This window comes from Sorex araneus, chromosome 2 (assembly GCF_027595985.1).
Source record: "Sorex araneus isolate mSorAra2 chromosome 2, mSorAra2.pri, whole genome shotgun sequence".
NCBI lineage: Eukaryota > Metazoa > Chordata > Mammalia > Eulipotyphla > Soricidae > Sorex > Sorex araneus.
The window spans coordinates 232,842,538-232,852,766 of NC_073303.1; the positions used below are offsets into that span (position 1 = coordinate 232,842,538).

General features: G+C 61.9%; 1 protein-coding gene across 2 annotated transcripts; it reads right to left on the minus strand.

Annotated features, from left to right (window-relative positions):
- Positions 1-10: 10 nt before the first annotated feature.
- On the minus strand, positions 11-10,223 carry TECR (trans-2,3-enoyl-CoA reductase). Of its 2 annotated transcripts, XM_004616632.2 has the most exons (13): positions 10,067-10,223; positions 2,275-2,325; positions 1,986-2,037; positions 1,679-1,723; positions 1,502-1,605; positions 1,304-1,419; positions 1,118-1,223; positions 833-905; positions 693-736; positions 551-608; positions 384-472; positions 257-302; positions 11-188 (listed from the first exon to the last, which is right to left on the minus strand). In XM_004616632.2, the coding sequence occupies exons 1-13, from the start codon at positions 10,079-10,081 to the stop codon at positions 61-63; spliced, it is 927 nt and encodes a 308-aa protein (XP_004616689.1). In that variant the 5' UTR covers positions 10,082-10,223; the 3' UTR covers positions 11-60. The 2 variants fall into 2 exon arrangements, with proteins under 2 accessions (XP_004616689.1, XP_012790035.1); XM_012934581.2 differs by lacking the exon at positions 10,067-10,223 and having other exon boundaries at positions 2,275-2,463.
- Positions 10,224-10,229: the final 6 nt, after the last annotated feature.

Below are 10,229 nucleotides of genomic sequence, written 5' to 3' on the forward strand. Positions count from 1 at the left end.
CGAGTCGGTGTCCCAGTCAAGGGTGGACTTTATTGGGGAGGGGTACCAAGTGAGGGGGGCTCAGAGTAGGAAGGGGACTATGGGCATGCGCAGGGGAGGGTAGTCCCGGAACTCCTTCAGGTAGCTGCGGTGCTTGCCTTTGGCCCAGATGGTCATCTGCGTGAAGCCCACCAGAGAGAAGAGCGCCACTGTGGAGAGAGGGGGGTCAGTGAGGTGTGGCCAGGGCTGGGAGTGGGGGGGAATGCGAGAGGCTCACCTGGGAGACACTGGGTCATGAGGGCGAAGCCGATCCAGGACCCCACCTGCAGGAGACAGGCCATGAAGGTCGCTGGGCAGCGTGGCAGACCCCCGCCCCGAGAGGGAGGGCAGCAAGGGGTGCTCACCTCGTAGGTGTAGTTGGGACAGGACACGAGAAGGAAGAGCCACGTGAAGGGGTTCTTGGTGGGGTACGGGATCTTCCTGGTCTTAGAGCCTGGGTGGGGTGGGAGAATGAACGGCCGGGCCAAGGGAATCCCCAGTCAGGAGCCCCGCGGCCCGCCCCGGCACTCACCGGCCGGCCGCAGGTCACGCAGCGCCATGTGAATGGAGAAGTTGCCCAACTGGCAGATCTGTCGGGGCGGCAGGGGCAGCAGGATCAGTGGAGCCCCCCTCCCGCCCTGCCCCACCCCGCCGGCCGGACCCCTTGTGCTCACCACGAAGATGGCCAGCGCCACTTTGACCTGCTGCGCGCCGTAGGCTGCAGAGGAAGCAGAGGGTCATGAGCGGAGCAAAGGGGCGGGCAGTGGGTGCGCGGGGGTGGGGGGGGGGGGACGTCAGGGCGGAGGCTACTTACTGGGGGGCGTGTAGAGGGGGTGGTTGATGTAATAGGCCATCCAGGCGGCGAAGCCCCAGTAGTACGTGCAGTTCTGAAAGGAGGGGAGGGACGGGCAGTGGATATGAGGGGGCGCTGAGTTCAGGGGAGACTGCTGTTGACTGGGTGGAGGGCTTAGTTGTTGATTGGGTGGAGGGAGTGGGCGGGACTCGGTTAAGGAGTGGGTGTTGATTGGGTGGAGGGGATGGGCGGGACTTGCATAGAGGAGTGGGTGTCGATTGGTGAAGAAGGACTGGGCGGGCTCACCTTGAAGATGTTGCGCAGTGGCATGGTGCCGTGAGAGAAGCGGTGCACGAAGAGCGTCTCCAAAAGGCGCTTCACATAGTGGAAGGAATGGCAGATGCAGGCAAGGCTGGAGAGGGTGGGGCGGCCTCAGTGGCAGGAAGGAGCCCCCGGCCCGGCCCGGCCCGAACCCCGGCCAGCTACACTCACTGCACCACCGAGTGCCGGCTGGAAGTGAAGTCGTATCTGTGGCCATAGATGAAGGGCACCCGGAAGTAGAAGAGCAGGTAGATAAAAAGGGGCCCCGCATACTCAGTCAGGAAGACCTGGGGGTACAGGGCAAGGCGGGTCACTCAAGGCGGCACAAGGGGGCTGCTGCCAGGGTGGGGATGGGGGATGCAGACTCACCGTCACCCAGCTGATCTGAGCACCCAGGTCGCGAAAGTACAGCGTGGCAGTGGTGCCCACTGGCAGCTTCTGCAGGACGTCTTCATCCTTCAGGGACTTGCCCTCTGCAGAGAGGGTCCGCGCTCAGCGGGGGCTGCCCGCTTCCCCCGCCCCACGGGGTGCCCCGGCCATACTCACTGGGCTCCAGGCGGAGGGACTGGCGGGCTGGGTACCACTGCGGGTCTGCAGGAGAACGGGCTGTCAGCGTCAAGCCTGGGGGCGCGCGGCTCCCCCCACCCAGAAGGCCAGCAGGGCTTGTCCTTCCGCTGCCTGGCAAGGGCGTTCCTGCGTGTGGCCACACGGGGGCGCCTGCCAGGGCCTCGGCCTGCCCATGGGGGCAACAGCCCAGTCGTAGACCCCCGGGGCCAGGGAGCTTGGACATCTGCAGGCCCAAAGCACAGATGCCCCGCCTGAGGGACGCAGGGCCTGCTGGGCAGAAACTTACGGCTCTTGGTGAAAAGGTTCTTGATTTCAGAGATGGTGGCATGAGGCTCCACCTGGGGGCACAGGCAGGGAGGGCTCAGCTGAGCACATGGGGCAGCCCCTCCCCAAGGTGAGTAGGACACGGCCGGCCACCCCCAAGGTCTCCAGGGTCAGGCTGACAGGGAGCTCTTCCCGAGTTCTCAACTCCGCCTTCCACTCAGGCGCCGGAGGTTAATGCAGCCTCCCCACACCAGCTGGCCCCACAGTCAGTCCAGGCCCCCGCAGGCAATGGGTCCCCGGACCCATCCTACCTTGTCAAGAAAACACAGCTTCTCCCGCGTCTTGGCATCCAGGATCTCCACCTCAAAGAAGAGAACAGCCTTTTTAGGGTTCTTGGCCCCCTTGTGGGGTGCGGACCGGGGCCGGGGGAGGCTGTTGAGGCGGGGGCCTGGGCCAGCGTCCCGAGCCGCCACACTCAGGTCCATGCTGCCCGCTCTGCCCACAGCCCTGGCCCCGCTGGCCCTCCCCACGCAGCGTACTGGGCTGCAATCAGACTGGGCCGTGCTGGAAAGGCGCCCGCCGCCGCGGCCTCTGGGCAGCTGTAACCCGAGTGCCCGTGGCCATGGCAGCTAAATATATAACTGCCCTAGGGCTGAGCCCCTGGGAGCCCATGAGGGGTGACGGATGCGCAGCTTTCCAGGGCACAGAGCCCTCCTCGCCCCCCAGCACGCGGAGGGGAGCTCCTGTGCAGCCCCTGCACTCTGCCCAGGGCACGGAGAGACCAGGCCTCCCCAGGCGAGCTGGGTGCACAGTTCCGCCCTGGAGAAATCCCAGCGACTCTGAAAATCCGCGAGCAGTTCATCGCTTCCCTCCTGAGCCGCTCAGGATTAATGTCCTGCGAGCGCGCCTGCTCTGCAGAGGTGACAGATTCCGGAGGGATTCGAGGGATTCCGGAGTTAGGGTGCGGAGTCCCTCCGAAGAGCTGGTTGCCCTCGCCCTACCGCCCACCCCTCCCCTAGTACGAACACGATAGGCATCTGTGCACCCCTTGTCCAGGCCCAAGATCCCCCAGCCCTGAGCATGCACCCTGGGCCGCCTTTTTCCTTCCGGAGGCCCAGGGGCGCCCTGGCTCACTCCCAGAGTTGCCCCCACCCAGACTGGCAGCTGGACTGGGGATGCAACTGGCTAGTGCGGGATGGGGCCCCTGGGAGGGGGGGCAGGTGCTGCAGCAAGGATGCCTGGGTCTGCAGCCTGGGGCACAGGGGGTTGCACCCCTGTAAGCCACAGCACAAAGTCAGACAGGGAGATGGACCCCGGAGTGCCTGCCCATCGCAGGGGTGAGGGGAGCAGCTCTTAGGCAGGGAGGAGGCCCCGAATGCCTGCGGAAACACTCAACAGCTTAAAATACAACCAGCCCCGCGCTCCCGCCCGGGTGCAGCTGCTGGGGGGAGGGCTGACATCCTAGCCCTGTGCCCCGCCGGGCAGCCGCCCAGCCCCCGAAGCAGAGGTCGGCTGACAGCCCACTGGCGGACAGAAGGGGAGCAGGCAGCAGGGGTGCAGAGTCCAGTGGATGCAGGGAGGGAGCACCAAAGAAAGGTAAGTCATGCACCCGCCCTCGACACCCCTTCCCCATATTCTGTGTCCTGAGAGGGGACTGTAAGGCCAGGGGTGGGGGAGACAGGGCAAGCTGGTGCTGGATGGGCCAGGGTGATGGGCTGGACAGGGGTGCCAAGGGTGTTACACCCGAGAAAGCGTCACGGGAGGAAAGGCAAACTGTCTGCTTAGACAGACCCCAACTCCCACCAAATAGAACCAGTCCAGGACCAGGGTGGGGCGGTGGCAGATCCCACGTCCCCCACGGATCCCTGCGTTTGTCCTGGCACCGCACAGCACAGGGTCTCTGTGGGGCGGGGCTGCTGGAGACCCCACAGTGGAGACAGGAGGGAATAAAGGGGCAGGGAGCTATGAAGGCCTCCCGCCCCCCAGACTGACAGGCGGAAGGCGGGGTGCCTGGGAGAAAGGCCGGGGTGCAAGCAGCTGTTCCAGAAGCTGCAGTCCCCTGTAGAGAGGATGGGAAGGGGAGGAGAGTGCTGCTGGCCCACGCCTCAGTGCAGGGGCCACAACTACAATGGACAGGGGGACAAGGACAGAGCAGGCAAGCCGGAGGGGCTGGGCGGAGGTTCTGTGATGACAGTTCCACTAGCCCGGGAGGAATTCGCACCCAGAGGTCTCAGATTCCAGGGACCAGCCAAGAGCAACTCGTGGTAGCAGGAGGTCAGGGCTCCATGGGCCCAGGACAAGGGGCGGGGCGGGGCCTCGGCCTCCCTGCAAACAGGAGGGGCGGGCAAGGGGCTGGGCCTCCCAGCAGGCGGGAGGGGCAGGGCTGCTGGGCCACAACCCGACTATGGCCAACAGGCTACACATGGCAAAGTGTTCCTGGTGGGGCCCGCAGTGTGGGCCGCTGGGCTCTGGGCCCTCGCAGCTGCTATTTTGGGGCTTGGAATGTTCCCCCCCACCTCAGGCCCCACGCAAACCTCCTGCCAACTCCCCCCTCCACCCTTGCCCCATCAGGCCTGCTGGCTGAGAGGCACCAGGGCTGGCCTGAGGTCACACAGGTCAGGCACCAGCACTGAGGTGAGGTCCAGCCCAGAGGGTCCACATGCCGTGAACAAGGCCTGCTGAGGGCTCCCCAAAGGGGCTGCACCTGGCTGTCAAAGGCCTCCCTGGCTTCTCTGCAGGGGCCAGGGGCAGGAGGGCCGGGTCACCGGACCCAGCCTGGGCCACAGTAAGCCTTGACTGGAGGAAGCCGGCTGAGGTCCAGTTCTGAGCAGAGTTCTCCCCTGCCCGTCTGCTAAGGACTGTGACCCCCTAAGGGGTCAGAAATGACGGGCCTAGCCTCAGGTCTCCCAACACCAGACATGAGGCAATGGCACAGGGGACCCAGCCTGGTGCTCTTCCAGCAGGCGTCCCCAGGAGGTGGGCGACAAAGGCTCTACATCAGCAGCAGGAAGTGGAGGTCGGAGCAGGACCACAGGCCCCAGGACACCCCTGCGCCTGACACCCCAGTGGGGGACACATCGGGAAGGTGAGTGACCCGGTGGGCCTCTCCACTCTGAGCACCGCAGAGGGGAAACTAAGGCCTGCTTGCGCCCCGAGCCTCAGGCCCGGCGAAGTGCAGATCACCAAACAGCACAGCCCCTGGCCACAGCGCTGGCAGAAGGCTGAGGGAGCAGCCGCAGGGCAGGCTTGGCAGGGGACTTGCATCAGTTGAGAGGCCCCCGGGGGATGTGGGTGGGATGCCCGGTGAGGCCTCTGGGTGAGGGGGATGCAGTCGACAAGGGTCCTTGGCAGACCTTGCTCAACTACTCCGAGGGGGGACCGTGGGCAGGAAGCAGATCCCGTGGCCAATGCTGTGGAGAAACGGATTGGACCCCAGGTCAGCCACTTCTGCCACCTGCCTTGGTACTGTGACTGTGACCCCCCAGGTGCTGTGGGGCCCCCAGCCCAGGGCACACACGCTCCCGCAGCACAGGCCACCGAGGGAAAAAGTGCTGAGCAAATGGGCCTAGGCCCCAGGTACCAGTGCCACAGGTAGGTGCCCCAACTCTGCTTACGTAAGGGCCTGGCTTGGGCAGGGACGGGCACTGGGCTGTGCCAGGCTGCAGCAGCGCGGGTACAGTGAGCCTTTATCCCAGGCTGGGAAAGGCTCCAGCAGCCACTGAGCACAGGCAAGGGGGGTGGGGTCAGCCCCCTGGTCAGCCAAAGGAAACTATCCTGCAGTGATGTAACAAGTGCCTTTAGGGGTCCTCCAAGGTCTCAGAAGTAGTCCAGCGGCCGGGTACAACCCATAAAAGGGGTCTTTCTCATGCTGGCAGGGACACCCAGTCCAGGCTGAGTCTTTGAGGGGCTGTGGACCCCAGGAGGAGAGGCAGAGAAGCCAGGAGTTTGGAAGGAGCAGATGGGTCAGCACGGGGAAGCCAGTCACAGAGGCACCTTGGAACTCACTGCCTGGGTCGGTGGCCAGAGGGTCTGCAGACAGGAGTGAGGAGCACTGACCACGCTGGGCCCACAGCCCCGCTGGCATTGCCACCAACCACTTTTTTTAAATCCTTTGTGGGTCACACCCAGCAATGCTCAGGGGTTACTCCTAGCTTTGCACTCGGGAATTACTCCTGGCGATGCTCAGGGGACCCTATGGGATGCTGGGATCAAACCCAGGTTGGCCGTGTGCAAGGCAAGCGTTCTACCTGCTGGACTATGGCTCCGGCCCCATCACTGACCTCCTTAAGGCCTCCTCCATCTCTGCCCCAGCCAGAAGACCAGTGGACAGACTCCTTAAATGTTGCAGCTTCCCTAAGGGTCCCCTCATCTCCAAGTGCTCAACAAAACCACAATCTGGTTCTGTACAGGTCCCCATGTACCGAGGGGCCGGGAAGGGGGAAAACCTGGTCCCAGCCGCAAAGGCTGCCTTGCACTCAGGAACCCTGCATCACTCCCCAGCACTGTGGGGACCCCATCACCACCCCTGGGGCAGTTCCAGGGCCCAAACGGGTGTGGCCCCTAAAGCAAAGGGTCAAGGCAGCCAAGCCCCCCATGCAGGGCACTGATCAAAGTGGAAGATTCTAGCACTCACTCAGGCCCAGTGAACAGAAGTAAAGCAGGGAAGGCGCCCTCAGGACTCCAACCACCCTCACCCCCCTCCAGGTGCGGGCCCTGTCTGGTCAGACCTGACCTTGATCCAGGAGTCCAGACCCCAGCCTCCCTCTGACCTCCCCATCCGAGGGCAGGTAACCACGGGGAGGGGCCGGCCGTGCCAGTCTCCTTGCTGTGGCCTTGGAGCCACAAACCTCCCTCTGTCCCTCGCCACCCGAGGCTTCTGCAAGGACGAAGTGCCCACTAGCCCTGCGGCCCATTTCGCCAGTGATATGACGTGACATCTGTCCCAACACAAGCCTGCCTGGGCAGCAGGGGCAGTGCAGGGCCAGGCCAGACTGGCCCCCCCACATCCAGACCCCGACACCTTCTGAACAGACAGGGGAGGGTCGGGATGGGCCTTCCCACTCTGGGCACCCACTGGACCGCCCACCGGGTATCCTCTGGCTTGTATCAGCCCAGAGCCCCGGGGACAGAAAAGCTCCCAGGCTGAGTGGAGTGAGGCCCCGCCTCATGACTGGGCCACAATCTACCTGCAGAACTTTAACCCACTGGCTTCAGGGGCGAAACGCTGAAGCAAGACCGCAAGGCCGGGCTGGTGCAGGGCTGCTGTTTTCTCTGGGGGAAGGAGGCCCATCTGTCTGTCTGTCTGTCCATTGGGGAGCAGCTGCAGCTCCGGGGGCCACTCCCGTGGCTTCCTGGGCTGCAACCCACCACCTTGAGCTGCAGCATCCGGCAGACTGGCTCAAATGGCGCCAGCGCCCCAGGAGGACCATCACTTCCGTGTTTGTCAACTGTCCAGCAGAATCTCAGGGTCGTTCCCAGGCTCTTGGGCATGTGGCTAAAGCTCTGTGGACTGGGGAATCTTTTGGGGGGCACGATGCTGTACTCAGTCCCAAGTACACCCTTGGATGGGAACGGAGACCTTTGCCCGGGCTCCAACAGGCGTGAGAGTGGCTCTGCGGCCTTTCTAGGTCGGCACCCGGGCCTGGGCGGGGAGGCACAGGGAAGCTGGGGTCTCTCCTCTAAGCTGCTTCTCCACTGTGGCCTGGAGGCCTCAGAGCCTATGTCCAAGCGAGCAAACAACACCCACTCTTTGGCAAAAGGTCGCACAGCTGCTACAGGATGCCTCGAGGGGTTGTCCAGAGCAGGAGGGCTCAGAGGGGAAACAGAGACCTCTATTCCGGGCAGTTCAGGAGAGGGAATACTTGCCTAGGGTGTGGCGGACCCCAGGTCAATCCCTGACACTGATTTATGGTCCCCAAGCACCACCAGGGGGTCCTTCCTGCATTCCTGAGTGCAGAGCCAGGAGTAGCCTCCACCCCACCACCAGCCCAGTGTCCCTCACCCACCCTCAAGTCGTTTTATTATTCGGTGATCACACAGTTGAATGAGCCAGACAGATCACGGCATCTGCCTATGCCTCCTCGTTCCTGGCATCAAGTATCAAGTTAAAGACGAACGAGGGGGCTGGAGCGATAGCACAGTGGATAGGGCATTTGCCTTGCATGTGGCCAACCTGGGTTCAATTCCCAGAATCCCATAGGGTCCCCCGAGCACCACCAGGAGTAATTCCTGAGTGCATGAGCCAGGAGTAACCCCTGTGCATTGCTGGATGTAACCCAAAAAGCAAAAATAAATAAATAAATAAATAAAGATGACTGAGGGTGCAGGGGGCCGAGCACTGGCTTCACATGCTGGAGCCTCCGGTTTGATCCCCAAGCACTGTCAGGGGCAACCTCTTAGCACTGAGCTAGCGCCACAGACACAAACACCAAAAGAAAAGAAATGAGGAATTCTAGATAAACAGATTCCAATAATTTTTCTGAAATTACAAAAAAATGGGCCAGAGGCGTTTGCTGACCCAAATTCCATCCCCAGCACCCCATAGGGTCCCCTGAGCCCCACCAGGAGTCATCTCTGGGTGCAGAGCCAGGAGGAAGCCCTGAGCATCGTCCCTCAATAGGACCAAGAATAGTAAGAAGGCGGGGGGGGGGGTGCTGTGGACCGAAGCATAGGCTGTATGCTGGGGAGAGTTAAACGAAGGTTCTCTCCATCCATCTACTGAGGCACTGCAGGGTCTGTTCCCAAGGGAAATCAGGTTGAGTGCTGCCTGGGCAGAGGGGCACGGAGACTTGGCGTTTCGTGGGCAAAGTGGCAGAGAGTGAGTTGTGGGAATGTTGCACAAGATCAGGGAGTTGTGGAAATGATTGCACAACACCAGGATCAGGGGCCTGATAGTGAGGAGTGTCAGAACAGAAGCCATCGCTGCAGAGGGGTAGGGAGCAAGCTCAAAGGGACAGGCCCCCACTGCATGTACTCTGACTCCAGCACAGAGTGGGCATGGCTCATGTAACCAAAAAAGGAAAAAAAGGTAAAAGGAAAAGGGTAGGTAAATTTAGGGCTAGAGGATGGCTGCCAGGGCTGTAACTTGTGATTTGCTGGAGGACGCCCAGATTCAATTCCCCAGACCACAGGGTCTTAGTACCACCTGAGGGTGGTTCCCTGAGCACTGAGATGGGAGTAACCCTATAACCACCCAGCACTACTGGGTACGGTCCAAATAACAAAAAGGAAAAAACAAAACAACAGTTAACTTAATGTGCTGTGCTCAATTGAGAGATCAAAGCAAAGAGTAAAGTTGGGAACTGTTCATTCCCTAAGGCTGACAAAGCTTCCTCGGCTGCAAAAATCACAGACTCCTGCAGACAGAAGAAACTCACTCGCACAGGGCCAGGCGCTCTCTAACCTCCTTTTTTTTTTTTCTTTTGGAGGGGATGGTTCTGAGACAATGGTTTATTCAGCCTCTTCCTTCCCCGTGTTGTGGTGCTGGTGCTTCAGGCCCAGAGCTGCCTCGGCCTTTGGTTGGATTAGGCTTCTGGGGTATGAAACTAGTTCATCTGTGATCAAATGTCATCCGTAATTATCAGTTAACTATCATCTCTCTGTAGATCAGCTCTGCGGCTCGGCGAGAGCTGCACCTACCTCGCTGCCTAAGCTGCAGTTCTCGGGACGTCCCGAGCGGGAGAAGGGGTCCAAAGGTCGTGCAAGAGAGCCACGGGACTGATGCAAAGCCCCTACCTAAGCCGAGTAGGTGGTGGCGTGGTGCAAGACCTTCTGGGATTGAGAGCAAGGGTTCCGCTCCGCCCCTGACTCCGCCGACAACTCAGCCCGCTGGGGGAGCTGAAGGCGGCTCGCGAGCTTCCCGGGTCCTGCAGAGACCCCAAAGGAAGACAGCCCCAAAACAGCCTGGGTTGCAGAATTATAAATACCTCCGTGCACATGCGCACTGCGCCCGACCAGTGGCCCAACGAACCCGTGCGCGCCCGCTGCGCCTGCGCCCTGAATGCGCGCTCCAGGGCACAGGATGAGACAGCGGGGGGTCCCGTCCTCCCGCCAAGGGAAATCGGGGCCGCGGTCGCTTTTCAGTTCCATTCTTTTGTTTTTTACCTCATAGTGCTTCATGGTTCTTCACCAGGCGGAGGCTGCTGCTGTGGCTGTCCCCGATGCGGCTGTCCACTGCCCGCGCGCAACTCGCCACAGGGTTCCTCAGCCGCTCGCCGCCGCCGAGCGAGACTAACCAAGGACCCGCGTCGGCTCCGCCCCCTCGGGC

What these genes read in the sequence shown, in the direction of transcription:
- TECR (XM_012934581.2), bottom strand. Translation starts at nt 2,448, where the DNA reads ATGGACCTGAGTGTGGCGGCTCGGGACGCTGGCCCAGGCCCCCGCCTC. An exon ending in CTCAGATCAGCTGGGTGACG is followed by an intron (nt 1,420 to 1,501) that starts GTGAGTCTGCAT and finishes CTGTACCCCCAG; the next exon opens with GTCTTCCTGACTGAGTATGC. An exon ending in CCCCCTCTACACGCCCCCCA is followed by an intron (nt 737 to 832) that starts GTAAGTAGCCTC and finishes CTTCCTCTGCAG; the next exon opens with CCTACGGCGCGCAGCAGGTC.